Below are 18,211 nucleotides of genomic sequence, written 5' to 3'. Positions count from 1 at the left end.
CTGCCATTGAAAACGAAGTCACTGGGTTTTGATGACTAATTTTCAGAACTGTGGATAACGTTCTCATACCAGCCATCAGACACGGTCCCTAACACTATCAGTCAGGAAACCAAATAAATCTCCAACTTCTAGCAACAGCTATCCTTATCCAATGTCAGATACCAAAAACTTTGCTGCGGTGTATTTTACTGTCATCCGATGCCACGCTAAGTGTAGTGTCAGAATTTAACTATACAAAAACCGAATGACCTACTTCAAGTAACGCCACTAAATATAACCAGCAAATTTACTTTATATTGCAAAGACAGACATGCATTGCTTTTATTAATATTTAGTAGAATATAAATGCATGAATCTCTCACTACGATTGGAGAGACTGACCTTACTGCACATAAATCTGATACGTTAAAATTCACTGGAGGTTGTCACCTGAAATCGTGAATTTCAGTAAGAGCTCCAGTGACTGCAAGAAAACAAGCCTCTGATCCTTACCAATCAACCTCGCATCTGACAACTATAACAAAAAATGAAAAATATTTCTGTGATAGTGTGTGCTTAAAAATCACGTCTGTTTTAATGGATATGGGGACAAAAAGAGTACCAGTGAAGCTATGACCACCTTGAATAAGAAAAACTCTGCATTTTTTTGTTATTTTCCTATTCTGAGCAAATATACACATACTTGAGTGTATCCCACCTCAAATCCTATGAGTCTCCCCAAACTTTTAAACGTCCCTTTTACTAAGGCCACATCTGATCCAATGCTTGTTACACAATCATCCGACGCCATGCTTCAGTAAAAAACATCCTCAAAGAGAGAGCCAAGCTCGCCACTGCCTTTCCACAGAAAGACCTATTCACCAAAACAAAGACGGAGCTGTCTACCTGACTTAACTGAAATTTGGAAGTCAGAGTCGAAATCAAAAGTCACAAAATAACAAAGGGAGGATTCTGACTGTTATTTACCATTTTGGCTTCTGAATGCATTGGCTGGACTTGGGCAGCAGCGCAGGGGTTGCTGAGGTTTGGACCTTGCATTCCCAGGAGGTTGGAGTTCACTGACATTTGTCTCTCCATCTAAGAGAAAGGAAAGCAAGAGAATCAGAAGTCTGAAAAAGGCAGTCTAGGTCACAGACAAAGCTTCATTTCTCTTTCAAATGGTTTGTTTAGAACTTCTCTGAATAACTCTGGAGAAAGTCTGTGGTTTGGGGAAGGGTGAGCAACGCACTCCTGCGCCTAGAACTCAAGCACAGCAAAGTGTCATCCAAAGTTGCGATTTCTATAGAAGATGCCCAGTGCCAAAGAGAACTCTGTAATCATGGCAGATCATTTCCAAGCAAAAGCATGGACTATTTCCACTTTTACAAACACGCCAACGACCAGGGATCACGCTTATACTTGTAACTGTTATGGTTATCTCACGCTTTTTTTTTTCTTCCTAAATTTTATACAGAAACATGAATCATTTGAGCAATAAGAAAAAACAAAATTAATTTAAAAAGTAATGCTCTCAAATACGGTGGGGCTTCCTGTCACTCTAACTCGTAAACACAATCAAAATGATCCAGCAGAGGTATTTGAGCAGCTGCCCCTGGCACAACTCTTCCCTGTTAACCCAGTCAGGACTCTACATGGCAGTTTTTGGCCTCACCACAGTGCTAGGCCTTGGGGTAGAGGAAGAAAGCAGCTGAGGGTATTGTATGACACATGGTCAACGGCTCCCACATTGTCCTGCACGCCTGCCATCCAGTCTAGAATCAATATCTTTCAAATACCTGCATTGACTTCTGGCATTTTTGTCTCCAGGGTGTCTCTGTTAAAAAATAAATACAACACAATCTCTATTTGAGTCAGGGAAGGGTGTGTCTGATGGATATTTTCTGTTTAGTAGAAAATCAGCGCTTTTCAAAGATCTAACATAAAGCAAGCACACAATACTAAAATCTCACAGAAAATAATCAGACTTTTCTGAGGGGGAAATATAGATTCTTCAATGCAAAAGCTTTTCCATTTGGCAAAGGATGGAAATGAAAACGAAAACAATGGTCGGAAAATTTAGGAAACCAGGTTCTGTTCAAAGTTAGTCCAGAAAATACAGGGTCCTTATCACTGGGGCTCTTCAAAGAGTGGAGGACGGAAACCTCACAGACAAGAGTTGAGAGTGAGAATTGAAATCAATGACCCTTGCAGGTCCCTTCCATTGTTGAGAGTCTATCACAGCCATCTCTGCTTCTTCCACGTCAGGCGCGGGGGTATGATTATGACCTTAACGTGTGGGTTAGCAGAGGTGCTCGCCAAAATCCTCCTGATGGATGACTGGTGGACACTCCCCATCACAGCAAAGCACCCTCAGCCTTATCTTGGCCTGGATTCCTTTATCAGTTATCTAGCAGTGAACAGATGTGTGAAACTGTTTCAAAGGAGCTATTTAATGGAGAATTTTCGATATGTTCTAGAGCACTCCCAAAAAACCTTCTGAGGCCTTATTGATTCAGTAAAATAAACTGTTCACCCCATATACCCCCTGAATCTCCCGGGAGCCGAAGTACTCTGTTTTTTAAATTATTTTTTTAACTGCAGTAAAACATATATAACATAAAATTTACTATTTTAAGCGTTTTTAGTTCAGTGCCATTAAGCGCATTCATGTCCTCTAGTTGTTCAGTCATGAAGATTGCTCTAAAAAATGCTTATTACTTATAGCTCCCTTGCAGAGGCTGGGGCATAGGAGAGTTGGAATAGCGTTTGACACTTTATTCCAATTGGCGACCTTCTCCTAAAAGGACATCAAGTCCAAATGAGCTTTCGCTTTCAGTTTTCCGAAGGAGGATCATTCAGAAGTACAAATGATTGTGTGGGGTTTTCCAAGCTACTAGCCATCACGTGCTACAAAGAAAGGAGAGTAGGCTGCTCGTGGCCTCTGGATCCGGAGTCGGCCATGCTTCCCACTTTTCGGGAAATTTACAGCCTATGACTATTTCTATCCCGTGACTCACAAATTAAACAGAATAGTGAAAACAGGCTGATTTCTCTATCTAAAAAAGTTGCATTTTTCCAGTCTAAATGATTACAAGGGGTCAGCAACAGCCTCTTCAAAACAGCTATTTGGTGCTTTGTACTCATAAGGCTCTGCGGCATGCGCGTGGCTCTGATGAGTTGACTAGAATTAAGAGGTCAGAAGATGGGAGAGGCTTTGCTGAATATTATGCAATAGTTAGCACTGGAGGTAAAATGTCCAGGAAAGGAGTTCACCTTTTCTCGAGCTGCCTCTTTTCCCTTGAAACAAATTAGAAAACGGGAGCTAAAATGTCTGCAGTTCACCGGGCTTTTGTGATTATAAATGAGTGTTCACATTCCCAAAGTATTTGAGCTTTTGACTTTCAAGATAGGAAATCAGAACCCAGTGAACTCCTCGAAGGCAATGCCTGCCTCGTTCTTCACTGTATCCCCAGCATCTCACACAGCACTTGGCCCATAGCAGGTGTTCAGCAAAAGTTTGTGAAATGAATGAATGAATTAATGAACAAACACATCATTTCTTCTCAGACCTAGGGCTTTCTGAAATATGTGGCTTGACAGCACGTACTACAATTCAGTTAAGAATCTTACCTTCACCTACAGACATGGGCTTATCTTTTATGCCAAGGGAATCATGGTTTCCTAGGGCAGGAACTTTGAAATGCCAAAGTTATAGTGCAGGAGCTGGTGACTTGCTAAAAAGGAAGAAAATGCCCAGATTTCTAGGGCCTAGAACTCTTAGGATATGCTTTTTAGAGATCTTATATTAACTTTCATTAGTTACATTAGTGTCACTCGGGACCACGATTTCTCAACCTTGGCACTATTGACAATTCGGGTTAAATAATTCTTTATTGTGGGGGCTGTCCTATGCATTGTAGAATGTTTACTGGCATTCCTGGCCTCCACCTGCTAGATGCCAGTAGCACCCCGCGCCTCCCCCTCCCCCGCCCCGCCACCGTTGTGACAACCAACAGTGTTTCCAGATATGGCCAGACATCCCCTGGGTGATAAAATTTCCCCAGTTGAGAATCACTGCTCTAGACTGACACTATTGTCATGGCAGCGTACACATCACTGACACAGCTGAGGGAACTCCTGTGGGGGTGGCATCCTTGACTTCATCTACACTGCCACTTGACCATGCACCTGATCCCTTGCTTCTATTCTGAAGCAGAAACAGGAGGTCAAGTTGTATAATGAAGTGATGTGGTGGAAATAGGTGCCAGGCACCTTTTTCTGGGCCCTTTCATTTCAAGTGTCCCATCTTTGCCCCTGGGAATAGTACACAATTTAATCAAATGGGAAAAAAAGTCACCGAAGCGGTGTGTTTCTGGTCAATGCATAGGATTTCTGAAAGGGAACTGATTTTGGACAAGAAGAATTTAGAGGCTACTTGAAGACAGCCCATGGTGGAAGTCTTCATGCAATTAGTTGGGGTGAGTAAAACCTGGGACAATGGCATTGATGGTGCTGTTTTCCTTCATCTAAAGGTGTCTTAGGTGAACAATGCAGGTAAAGTCAACCAGCTCATCTGTCCTCTGGCCCAACCAAGCAAAGACTGTTTCTAGCCTGAACTACCTGATACTTACAGTGCGCAGGTCCATTTCTCTACACTAGGGCCACCAAGCCCTTCTCCATCCCCCTAACTCCACTGAGATAAACAAGAAAATTGCTCATCCTCGGATAATCTAAACCACTCAGCGTGAGTTGAGATGTGGGTTCTACTCACAACTCTTCACTCCTAAGCTGTGTGACATTAGACAACTCCTTTCACTTTCCTAATTCTTCAGGCTTCATCTGTAAAATGAGTGTATCAATAATCACTGCTACCAAATTCCCACAGGACTGCCATGAGAACAAAACAAACTAACAAAAATGAAATAATAACAAAATGTAGACAATTCCTTAAAATGCTCTACAAGGCATCGTTGATATTATTGTGGGAGGGTTTTAACTGAATTGTTCTATCGCCTCTAGAGCTTTTGAGAACTCTTGTGGCCCAATGAATAATAACACTATTCATGTTCACGAAGTACAGGGAGGGAATCCCGTGGAAGGAGAGCAAGGCGTGCTCTGGAATAGTCTGTATTCAGAGAGGGGCAGTTTAGTGTCATGATTATGAGTGTAGACTCAGAAGTCAAACTCCCTGGACTCCATCACCTAACTAGCTCTGTGACCTTAGCCAAGTTACTCGGCCTCTCGGGCCTCAGTTTCCTCATCTGTACAATGGGGATAATAACAGTGCATACCTCATAGGTTTGTTGTGAGAGTGAAAGGAAAGAATGTATGTACGATATAGTGGTTGAGCGAGTGGGTTCTGGAGCCAGAACTCCTGGGCTCAAAACTCAGCTATTGTGCTCCTCAGCCAAGCAAGTTACTTGACTTACTTTCCTCATTCAAAAAATGGAGATAGTAACAGTACCTACTTCAGAGGATTGTCCCACGTGTTGATGAAGTGCATAGAGAGCAACGAGCACATGGTAAGCACTCAGTAAACACTGCTAGCAAGAGTAATAGAACCTGATGTTCGCAAATACGTGTCAGCAGCTATTATGTACCATTGTTATTATTGTTATATTATAGTTATTACTCTGAGTCCTGGCTAGACCACTCACTGGCAATTTAAGGACACTCTGTATACAGCCCAGGCTATAGACTTTGGAGTAGCCATAAAACACTGTGTTCCTGAATGAATTCCATTCCCTAGATGTGGCAAGCTCACTTGTCACCCACAGGAAGATGGGACCAGGCCTCACTAGGGAAGCACTGAAGGACGGGAAAGCCAGCAAGATGCCTATTGATGAACAACCGGGCACTCTCAGCCAACTGGCACACAGCTCAACTCTCTGTCCAGAAGAAGCCACTTTCTTTCCAGTCAGCTCAGATCTCAGCTTTTCCTTTACTCTTTGAAAAGGGCAAGCCTTGGCGGAAGCGAGAAGCACTTACTGGCATCAGGACGGCGGAAGACCCCGGCATGGTAGGGTTGGGCAGGGTCCCAGGCATGGAGGCTGGCATGGGCTGTCTCTGTCTGTTGTGGAGATGTAGCAGAGAAGATAGAGAGCCTGGGACAGGCCTGGGAACAAAGAAAAAAGCAAACATTATTCCTGATGCCTCGGGCCGGGGATTCACTGCCTGTCTCTCTGTGCCCAGGACCAGCGGGTACAACACCATTACACGAGCAGCAGATCAGATCCTCTGATGGGAGCCATGTAATTGAGGATATTAGGGAAATAATAACAAATAAAACACAAGCCTGGCTTCCTTTGCTGCTTCCTAGTTAATACATCAAATTCCACTTCATTTCCTGACCTCTGTTATCTAACTGATGGTCAATAGACAGCCAGCTGGTAAATCTCCTACAACCCCTGCATCTTTAGGAAAGGGATTTGGACGTGAAATCCTGTGCTTCCTTGGACGTCTCTGCCCTCTGGAGGACCTGAGAGCCTGAGATCTGCGTACATGTGTTTTATGCACACTCTCCCACACCTCTGCCTGGCAGCCTCCTGGCTTTGCTCCGGCTATACTTTCACTATCTGGATTTGCAGAACCAACTTCATTCATGACTTCCCCATAGAAATCGGTTTTAACTTTTTCATAGTTCTTCACTGTGAGTGGAAAAAACCCAAAGACAGCACACAAACCGAAGCAGCCGCACTGAGGTTCCCGGCCCGGCCGCCGGCCTTTCTCGGGCAAGTCCAGGGCCCAGCCCCCAGTCACCAATCCTTCATTTTATAATAACTCGAGGTGTTAGGCTGTTTGACAGAAAGTGACTTTGGCCTGACCTGCAGGACTTGGGAAAGCATTCCTCAGGGGAGTACATAGTTTGAGCTTTTGCTTCAAATTGCCAGAAAAATTTTTTAAGGGCCTTAAATTGATTTAATGAGCCAGGGAAAGTGGGGCCAGGGAATGTGGGGCTGAGGGAAAAAGGAATTATTTGTGTTTATTAAAAATGGCAAATAAGTGACCTCCTTGGCAAAATTCTCAATCTGCTGATGCTTTGGCTCTGGGGAGCCGTATAAACGTCAAGCCGTTAAAATTAAAGACTTCACAACAAACAAATAAAACGAAACAAATAAACAAACACCCCTCAGGACCTCTGAGTCTTCTCCGCTAAAGCATCTTATCCCGAACGCCACGATAGAAACTAGTGCTTCCAGAATTAATGCATTTTCTAAAAAAAAGATTCCCTCCTGCTATGTGCTGGGTTGTGGCTGCGGACAGAGACCTTCTGTGGAGCTGACGCCTTCCTGTGCATCAGGGAAGGACGGCCACGCCCAGAGCCCAAGCGGAGGAGCGCGAGCAGCCTCTCCTTTGGAGCCCATCTGCCTCCCATGGGTGACTCACGGAGAAGAGGGAGACTGAGACGGGGAAAAGAAAGCCAACAAGCTCTGCCTTCACACTGCTGTTAGAATTCCAAAGAAGATTAAGTTTTCCACTCTTTTTGCCTGACAGCTCCTTTGGAAACACAGCTAGCCATCACAGTCACACATCACAGAAGGATTAGTCATAAATTAGTCAATATTTATATGTTTAGGAAGTTGTATGCAGGAAAATACAAAAGAAGATAAAACCTTTACACAGAGTTTATGAGTAGTCACATAGATGGACTAATGTAAGTAGCTTGTAAAAATGAAATGAGCGCTTTCAGAAAAGCAAATGAAGTACCATGGATCTTTCTTGATATGTGCCCTGGGGACCTCTGGAGTATGGATTAATAACAAGGATTAGTGGGGCCTTTGAAGGTCCTTCAGCTTTTACAGTTCTAGGAAAGTGCTGGTTTCAACTGCTCCCAAATTCTATCGTAGGTTGTAACTTCACTGGGTCTTAAAGTCTTATTCAGAGGTAGGAGACAGATAGGTATAGAATGCGGCCCAGTCAACAGACAATGTTTCTTTTATATTCTCCAGTCTTAATATTTTGTTTGAGACATTTACTGAAAAGAAAATAGTTACATATCAAGGTATATCATGTTTAATAATGATCAGTTCCCCTAAGTACAAAATTAATAATCTGAACTCCCAAGTTTCATAATGAGAAAGATTCAGTGAGAGCATCTACTCTTTCATGTATCTATTTATCTCTCTCTCTCTATCTATTTCATCTATATATCTATGTATTTATCTGTCCATCCAGATAGATAATGTGCATACATCTATACCTATATGCCTACATACAGATATGTACATTTATACGTATATACATACATATAGCCTTCCTCCATATGTCTGTTTCCCTAGTCACTAGCGGGAATGCTTTAAGCATGGACAGTCAGGGATAAGCAAAAACTGTTACAGCAAAGACAACTAAAAACATTTTATTAGGTTGATTTGCAACATCATCCTCATAAACAAAGGGCAACATAATATCATCATTTATATTTTGCTTCCAACATGACATATGAATAACACTCTTGGTTATCAGTTTTTATTGATGGGTTCTTTTTAAAAAAGAAATCAATTTAACAACTTAATGGTGGTGTGAATGGAGATACAAAAGTAATTAAACTGAAAACAAGTTTTCGTTCTTCCCCGAACGATGGAAAACTCCCAGTTGTATAGAATAACTGGGGAATGGTAAGTTTCATTTAATTCAACGTTCTTATTAGGTCAGTTATTTCCACACCATGCATAGATCTACTAGATTTTAAAACATCAAGTATTCCCTTATTAATTAAGAAGATCCTTCAGGGCACTGGGTTCCCTTGGGATTACAATAATAATTACCCAATGATGCCAATAAGACCAATTAGCAAGGTATACTTGGAGAGGAAAATGGTTATTTGAGAACCTTGTATGTTTAGACCCTGAATAATTTAGAATTATTGTTTTACACAGATTCTAAGTAATTTCCCCAACCCTATCTACAAAACTGATGGAGTTTTCTAGGCTTCTGGCTTGTGCTTTTAAAACCACAAAAACTGAAAGAAAAAAACATCTGTGCCTACCCATCACTGGGTATACAAAGGACTAGACTGAGATAATTATGTAGCTTGACCCAAGAAACAACCATTTGTCCAGAATACTTAGATTATTGAAGCAAGAGAGGTATCGGAATAATTGCATTAATTGTCTAATTCCCTTTGTGTATATAGAAATAATTATTATTTAATACATTGCACTTGCATAAAACTTATTATATTGCACTGTACATGGTTTCATTATTTCAAAGTATTTTCATGTTCATGTCACTTGAAACAATACAATGTGGTAGGTAGGACATTACTCCCATTTTACTCAGGAGTATGCTGAATTCAGAAATATTTAAATTTGCCCGAGGTCATATGAGACATGAAAAGAAGCAAGACTTATACCCAACTTGCAACATAGGGCTTCCCCCATCACACCTTGATGGCTCCTATAACTAAGTTATTATTGATTTTTTATACTAAAATAAATTCACGGTCCATTTCCTTTGATATTCACACTGCTCCCTGGACTTTCCATGAAGTAGTGAAATTCTGCAATACTGCTAACATGAGAAGCCACTCATCCATGTGAAATTATATTTTCTTCCTTAAAAAAAACACAAAACACAACTTCCCAAACAACACATCAGTTAGACTCTGAAAATAAGATGGCAAATTGCAGTAAAGCTGTGAAAACAAAGACCCAACAGTCTTTCTCCAGTGCAGGCTTGTTGCCATGAGCTAATAATTCCAGACTTTGAGCAAGCCGAGCCTCCTTTTTAATAACCATATGCCTCTAGGTAAAGTATTTCTACTAAAAATTATTGAGGCATGGAACAAGGTAAGATGTGTGAGCTCATGTTGGATTGTTCAATTACTAAACTGAGTCCCGTAGCATTAAGAGTTTTCCAACCTGACAGATTATTCCTCTTTATACAGTTGTATAAACATACTGCTTACAGCTGAAATCTATGTAAGCTTTTCTTTCAATTAAAATGTCAAGGATGACAGACTGTGTTTTCACTATCCTTAACAGAATGATAGGTACCACAGCAGGCGATTTCATGTCCTCATTTCTCCCTGCAAAGAATGTTTTCCAGTCTAGGGGTGTCTGAAAAGCAAGGGCTGTGTCTGCTGGTCTCCTCTGCCCTCGAAAAAGCCCAACTACCTTTAAGGAACTAAAAACCAGTGCTTTGGTTTGGAGGGTCTCAGGAGGATCACCGCAGACTGCTCTCCTTTTCCAGGTCTTCAAAAGATCCATGGCACCCCGAGATGCCTCTTAAACTCAGGACAGACAGACAGATCTGCCAGGTATGTGGTCAGGAAAAGGGAAGAAGCAAACGACAAAAAAAATTAGATTAGAGAATTAGAAGATCCACGTCAGCTTTGAAATCAGACCATCAAAATCTAAGAAATCTTGAGCAGGTAAAAAATAACAACAAAAGGGCTTGGTGTGTGTGTTTGTGGGGAGGGAGAGCGGTTGAATAAAAAAGCTTCAAAGGAAAAAATATGGAAAGAAGAGCTAGAAGGGAGAAGGGATCCAGAAACTGTTGCTATTAGAGTTTCTGACTTTGGGGAAGCAACTTTCTTAACTTTTGGGCTTTCCATTTTGTCATGTGTCTAGTGAACGGATCAGATTATAGACCATCTTGAAATCCCTTGAAACTCTAAAATTCAGATTCTAGGACTTGGAATGAAAATGAGATGCTCTTAAGCTAGGGAGACCGTATGCTCCATTATGACAGGGTGCTCTTCACTGTTCATTCATGTGTCCACAGCACTTAACCCAGAGCCTGGCACACAGTAGGTGGTCAGTGTCTATAGGTAATGAAATTGAGCAGTTCAGCACTTCTTAATGTCAAGACTACATTTGAAACATGAATAAACTCCAAATAGAAAGTGTTCCTAAAAAGTGAGAGAAGACGCTAAAAAAGAATTTGATACATTCCATGGGGCCCACACTTCTTTGTCATTTGAACATAACAGAATTCCACACACAGACTAGAGAAAGCATATTGTCCACTATCTTTGTATGTGCTTATGAAAAGAAATGTGCGCTTCCTTTAGATCTTGTTAAAGGAAGCTTTGTGGCCTAAACTGGGAAATTAGTTTTTATCCGGGGTGTGAAACTGAAGAGCTAAAGAGGGTAATATAATCTCTTAAATCTTAAGAGAAGGCAACTTGTAATGAGAAATGCTTATTTACTCATTTTTCTCCTAATTTGGAATTTAAAAATTCCTGTTTTTGTCAAGAAAGCAAATTGTTAGGATAATCAAGTAGAATGTGAAATGGAAAGATTATATAGTTAATTTCTTCCGTAGGTAATAATTGCATTGTAAAACAGGGTAGTGAAGAACATGGGCTCAGAAGATAGTCTGCTCAGGTTGAAATCCCAGCTCTGCCACTTAATAGCTCTGTGACGTTGGGCAAATTACTTGGCCTTTCTGTGCCTCAGTTTCCTCAACTGTAAAATGAAGATGATAGAGATAGTTACCTTACGGACTGAATAAGTTACTACATAGTAAATATATTGAATATGCTCAACAAAATTAGTTGTTGTTTTTGTTATATTATTATTATTCTGAAACACTGATCAAACAACAGATTAATCACCATACTTCAATCAAGAGCCTATGGCTTAAGGCTGGGATCTTAAAGAATACCAATCCTTAGCTTTAATTAAAAAACTTCACTCTAACAAACATTAAAATGCCCAAAACCCCTTGCATATATAAGATATTTCCTTAAAAACCATCAATTTTAGATTCCAAACCCTTCTATGGAGGCAAATGGACTCCTCTCACCCACAATTTTACAGAATTTCAAAATGACTTCACATTATTTCTCAGAAAGGACTCTGGAAAATATTTCCTCAAAATGGAACCAAACTAGTTCCCCAGAGATCAGTCCTCAGGATCCAGTTTTTCCTGAAAACAATGACAAAAATCCAACAGAAGCAATAATCAGGAAAACAAGACAGCTATGTGGCCCGTATTTCTAAAGACAGCACATTCTCCGTGTCTTTTTTTGAATGAGTTCACGCTCAGCACCACCTCTCCATCAAGCCCCTCAAGTTGGAGGGCAAACACAACATTTCCGCTTTTAACAAATGAGGAATTTGAGACAAAGAAGCAGAAATATTTACCATGAGAAAAGGCACCAAAATATCAGCAGAATTCAGTTAGAATACGTATTTTCCATTTCAAAGCTTTCTTAGGCTCAAGGGAAGACCCCTGCTAAGGACCTGGAGTCTCCTTGCAAGAATTGTTCCCCACGTTTGGTGACACAGACATGCCAGTGTCCAGGAAGAGAATTCTTAGTGTCTATACCTTATCCTCTGTCTTGTGCCTAGCTGCCACGTGGTCCTAAAAAGCTATAAAACAGCCAGAGCTCCAGGTCATCAAGAGATGAGTGAGCCCATCTCCCTGTGATAGAATTCGACATGGCTCCAAGGTCTGGCTCCAAGGTCTGGCACCACGGCCTCCGCAGCTCCCAGCCCTGGCTCCACACCCGCACGATGGTGACTTTCTTCCAGCTTCCTGGAAACGCCATTTTTCCTTCCTGCCACAGAGCCCTGAACGTAACTCATCCTCACCACCTTCTCTGGACAACCACACCAGGTCAGGGCCTTTTTCGGACTGTACTTTCCCTAGTAACATTTATCATCATTTATCCAATCAATCAATCAATCACCAAAAATCAATTAAGCACCTAATATGTATCAGGCTCTGTGTACTTTCAGCGCAGAAAACTGGTTTGGCAAGTGAGGTCATTTGCTTAATAACCCATTTACAAATTTCCAATTGGTGACAATATAATGATCAGCAAAATAGATGTGTTTCATGGTGTCTTGGAGTTCACCATCTCAGCTTCTTGGTTATAATTCTGCATTGATTTTCAGTGAATTTTTAATATGTCTCTGCTCCCAACTAGCCAATGAACGTCACAAGTCAGAGATTCTGTCTGCTTTGTTTATCGATGCAGATACTTCTGAAACTGAAGAAAGTACACATACCTAGTAAGTATTAATAAATATTTCTCGAATTAACGAAAACATAGAGATCAAGGGTCTCTTTGACTAGCAAAGGACACAGCAAGAAGAGTGTTCAGTAAATTATCTTTGCTAACTAATGAGAAGAACTTGATTGATTTCCAAGTCATAGGTGAAACTCCAATTTACATTAACAGCCTAATACAACCCATTTCTGTTCTTGAAAAGCATAAATGGTTACTCCCAAGGTAATCTGTACTTTTGATCAGTGCCCCTTAGATTAAACTCAAACTTTCAGATGAGTTCTAAGCCCATTTGTTTTTGCATCAATTAAATTAATTTCCATTTGAGATTATATTTTAGGCATTTCATAAGAAAAGGCCAAGAATAATTCAGAAACGCTCATCTGTCTCCAATCTATATAATGTTTTAAAAATTGGATGCCTGCCCTGCAATAAGGCTCCACTTTACAATGCTCAGAGCTCTGGGCTCAGAGGTACCACTTATACCCACACCATGGTCAACTAAACATCCCATTTCCCATTATCGAAACTGACAAGAACACTTTGGGAATCATTATCACCAGGGGTGTTGGAAATTAAATTTACCTTGCAAGATAAATTTGGGCTCCTTTTTTCAAATCAATTTTGTACTACTGATGCCGTTATTTTAAAGATGTAGTATCTAATGTCTTGGAAATGTAACTTCTTTTTCTTTAAATGAAAGCCTGTCTGCGAGAGAGCCAATAGCAGCAATAAAACGAAATACAGCTGACAGAGCTGCGTCCTGCTGGAGGCTTTGCTGGGTTTATAGCATATATGCTGCATCTACTTGGGCAGAGGAGATATCCACTGCTTTTGAGTGTTTTAAACAGAGAGAGCAGTAATAGGAGGGAAGATGCAAATTTACAGCCATTCTGTTAAGACTATTAAATCAACCTTTTCATCTTTAATGACTGATTTCTGCACCACTAATCTGAATTAGTCATGCAGTCAGCCTGATTCCTTCAAGTTAATCAAAAACATAGTTGGATTGGTTTCTGATGTACTATTGTTGAAAAAAATCCATTTTCAGAATCTGATATTTTTTCCTTGTAAAGAGCTAAAGGTTCTTCATAAAGACCCTTTATAAAAGACTCTAAACGCCTGAACAGTTTGGCTTTAGCCATGGGTCAGACTTAAAGACATGAAGAGATGGTTTTCAATTAGCCAATAACTTCTCAGTTGCATCAATTATTCATAAAGCTACACTTAGAAAAGGCAAGTAAATGTATACCAAAAGACATAAAAGAAAAGACGATTTTGAACGCAGGCTCAAATAAATGATAGATATCTGGCTGGTTGGAGAAAAAAATTTCTTTATAGAGACATATCACTAAGTAAAATTTCTTCCTGTTTGTGAGTTGTTAATAAGCTTCCTCCTTGCTTCGTAAGGACAAATAAGTAGCCCTCTGATTATGAGCCTTGCCATTTACATGTGATTGCTGCTTGCATTCATTCACCAGAAATGAATAATTCATGAAAACATTCACTAACACACTTGCCTGGACGTTCTGTAGAGGCAGCGAGCTCTCTGAGCTTCCAGACACCCACCCCCCTCCCACCTAACTCTACCTCAGAAATGCTGTTTTGGTTTCTTCTGGACTCTCAACTTGTCAGTCATCATATTTGAATGAGTAATTTGTGGTGGAATCCACGCCCTGAACAATCCTCCAATACCTGTGTTCGAAATATACAGCTTAATTTTGCAGCAGAAGAACGAAAGCTCCAACTGCAAAACACTTCAGCGAAGACAGAGGAGCTCGGGAAAAGATCATCTGGGCATCCTTTACTCATCCTTGCATTTTGCAAGGCTCCCCACTAGGTCACCCTCACTAATGTCTTTATCTAACCTCTTCTTGAATCTCAAGGCAGGGTCTCTTAGGCAGTTTTCAAATACCTCTCCTGGGAGACTAAATTTATGACACTCTCCACCTCGCCACTTGCCAGGATTATTTCAGCTCTTTCGGAGGAGGCGCTAGAAATGATTAGCTCCACAGATACACTGGCAGGAGAGGAGATGTGTCAATGGTACAGAAGGAGTGGCTTAGGGCAGCTGTGACAACATGCATGGACTATGCAACCTTAGGCTGCTAAAAGCCTGATTTCTCAAGTTCTGTTCTTAATGATAAAGTAACAGAAATGCTGAGAGGGTAATTTCCTCTCCAAGGAAACAGACAAGGAAAGAGGCATTGCCTCAAGGCTTAGCAAACTCCTCATTAGGTTACATCCTAACAGACAGCTGCATATTCTAAGCCATGACTGTAATCAAATAACCAAAAACTATAGGATAGGGTGTGAGATCCTCAGAAATCCTTGTCAGGTAGGGGCTGAGTATCACGGGTGGAGGGAGCTGGGGAAGGCATGGAGAACATGGAGAAAATTCCGAAGAAGAACAGAAAAATACTGAAAGCCCAGAGAGAAGACCTAAATGGAAAAACAAAAGAAACGAGAAGACTGGGCAATGATGATAATGATCTTCAAGTTTCCAAATTACTGTATTCAGAGAAGGGTGACCAGTTAACTTTCAAACCCAGCTGAAGCAGAAGAGTAACAATCATGAAACAGCAGCACATGAGATTTTAAGTCAGAAGAAAGACTATCTCCCAAGAAGGAATAGTGTAAAACAATGAAATGGCTTACTAAGGTTCTGGAATTTCCTCTTATTAGGCTCTTCAAAAATAAATTCGTCCTCGTCTGGCATGGTTTCTGGGGAGGAGGAGCACGGGCAGACCTCTCACAGTGCTAAATTAGGTCCATTATTTTCACTTATTCCAGTCAGAGTGGCTGACAGAAATGATAGAGAGAATGCTGGCTGCCATCATTAACCAGTAAATCGAATAAAGCAGCCTTGTGTGGCTGACAAGGCACAGGCTTTGGGCCGCCTGCTGGCTCTGCCACGGACCACAAATGTGTAATCTGCACAAGTCACTTAACGTCTCTGTTTTCTCGTCGGCAAAAACAGGGCTATAACACCCACTTCGTAGATATGGCATGAGGATGGTTTGATAATCATGTATGAGAATATTTTGCGTGTGCTTGGCCCTCGGAAGATGATCAATGTATATTCTATTCAAGAAATAATTATCTATTTTAGAAAATAAAAATTATTCCTAGTGTCATTTTAAAATGCAAATTAAAGGTGTATTGGTCTAAATTTCAGGGTCAAGTAGTTTGGGAAAAAGATCCAGAAACATTGAGCCTCCCTGAAGGCTCTTGGTCTTTTCTTTTACTGTGAGCCCTGGTGTATCCTGCTCTATCACCTTCTCCGGGAAGCCTCCTCTGATTTCTCCAGGCCAGGCTGGTCCCCGATATGCGCTCTCACAGCATGTACCAGTCTCTCCCCTAGACTGGAGGGAGAGTATCATAGAGTACCAAGCTTGGCACACAGTAGTAGCCTTGTAGGGGTTTGTTGAATGACTTAACAAGGTTACCTCATTGTATGTGGTCTCTCATTTCTTGGCAGCAGTACCCCCAGGACACATCCATGTCAGGCCTCTTTTTAAGGGTCATGATAACTTGAAACACTATCTTGACAGGACAGCCAAATTATCATTGACTTGAGCAAGGGGGGTTGTGGGAGGGGTGGAGTTTCTAGGGAACTCATATGTCTTCCTTGTGCAACCTTCCCTGAGCTACCTTTCAAGTTCTCCCACTTTGTAGGAGCACTTATCATGAAGCTAAATTGATATTAATCCGAAACACTTAATAAAAGAATAGCAATAAATGTCATAATAACGATACTTGGCATTTACTTTGCACTTTGCATCCAAGGATCTCAGTCAGGCTTTGTTATCTTCAAAGCTACTCATGGGCTGGACACACAAGCAAAGAAGCCACTGCGTACACATCGCTTAACAACGGGGACACATTCTGAGAAATGCGTCATCAGATTTCGTCATTGTGCGAATATCACAGAGTGTAAGACACAAACCTAGATGGTCTAACCTACTACACATCTAGGCCATGTGGTACTAATCTTATGAGACCACCATTGTACGTGTGGTCCGTCAATGACCCAAACGTCATTATGTGGCACAAGTCTGTACAGCTTCCCTGTGGTTCTATCACTAGGTTCTGAGATTGAGACAGTGGCCAAACTATGTGCCTAAACAGACTCACTGCACACAAATACCCACAGACATCTACATGCTACAAAAGTCATATGAAAGACTTTTGATCCCAAACACACTTTTGTCTGTATCGGCTGGGTCAAACCTCGGAACACAGGTTCGCATTGTGATAGACTTGCTTTATTATATTTCTTTCAACCTCCTTCTCAGTGTATTCATAAGCACCACTGGAACATCTGGGTCTGTTCCTTAAAGGCACAGAGTTGTAAAGGGCTTATTTTTCCTTTAAGTTCATTCTGAAGGAAATTTTGTTTAGGCTTAAATGATTAGTTAAAAGCCACACGGGGGTTTATACATAGAGCATCTCTTCCAGGGCACTTTTCCCTTCCCTGGTGGCCTTGCATTTTGCCAAAGAGAGTGACTTGCTCAGTTTCCCACATGATTCCCCAGACAGTCCTCTTCCTACTCCCAAACAAATGTGGTATTTGGGGTTTCAAGTTTAAAGTGTAATTTGGTATCATTTCAGATGTCTTCCTACAGCTTAATAAACATCTTTCCCAGAGGAACTCGGGGTCTGATTTTAATTTGTGGTAGGGTTATGGGCACAGTAAATGTCAATTTTAGCTATCGACAGTAAGTCCCTACTAGAAATAGAAATGGAAAGTGACTGACACGCCACATTACGCTTGCTCACAGAGGTTGACTGCTCCCCAGGAAATCCCTTCCCTGCTCATTGTCAGCAGCTTGGTTTCTCCTCAGGCCCCTGAAACTCAGTCGCTCACCAGAACAGAAGACTGAATATATTGTCTCAGGATGTGTCAATCTGAAGATCAAAAAAGGATAAAAATAACTGAGCCCTTCACCAGATGGCTTTGAGTCTGAATACCCCAGTAAGGGTGTCACTGCCTCAACCACTGGTTTGCCTGGGGATCTTGGTCTGTGTTCTCAAGACCTCTGAGTTTTCATGTCTTCATGTATAAAATAAAGTGGCTGAGCCAAGAATCTTCAAGGACCTTTTCAACTCTAAAGTTACATGACTAGATATGACCAAGAAAGGGTAACCTGACTTACAGAGAGGCCCAGAACTATTTACGTTGGGGAAGCAGGGCATCAGTTATGAGTGGGTTTTCCTCAAAGCTGAGGACAAATGGGTAACTGACCACTGGCCTCTGTTAAGACATTC

General features: G+C 41.2%; 1 protein-coding gene across 8 annotated transcripts in view; it reads right to left on the bottom strand.

Moving 5' to 3' along the window:
• The window catches only part of CREB5 (cAMP responsive element binding protein 5), a 396,047-nt gene that overhangs the window by 91,211 nt on the left and 286,625 nt on the right, over positions 1-18,211 (bottom strand). For all 8 annotated transcript variants that reach the window (XM_014841040.3, XM_070511214.1, XM_070511188.1 and 5 more), the window contains 2 exons: positions 5,968-6,094; positions 967-1,077 (listed from right to left, as the gene is read on the bottom strand). In XM_014841040.3, the coding sequence (XP_014696526.1) occupies positions 967-1,077; positions 5,968-6,094 (238 nt within the window). The remainder of the gene's footprint in view (positions 1-966; positions 1,078-5,967; positions 6,095-18,211) is intronic.

This window comes from Equus asinus, chromosome 1 (assembly GCF_041296235.1).
Source record: "Equus asinus isolate D_3611 breed Donkey chromosome 1, EquAss-T2T_v2, whole genome shotgun sequence".
Classification (NCBI taxonomy): domain Eukaryota; kingdom Metazoa; phylum Chordata; class Mammalia; order Perissodactyla; family Equidae; genus Equus; species Equus asinus.
This window is presented reverse-complemented; position numbering and strand designations above follow the sequence as displayed.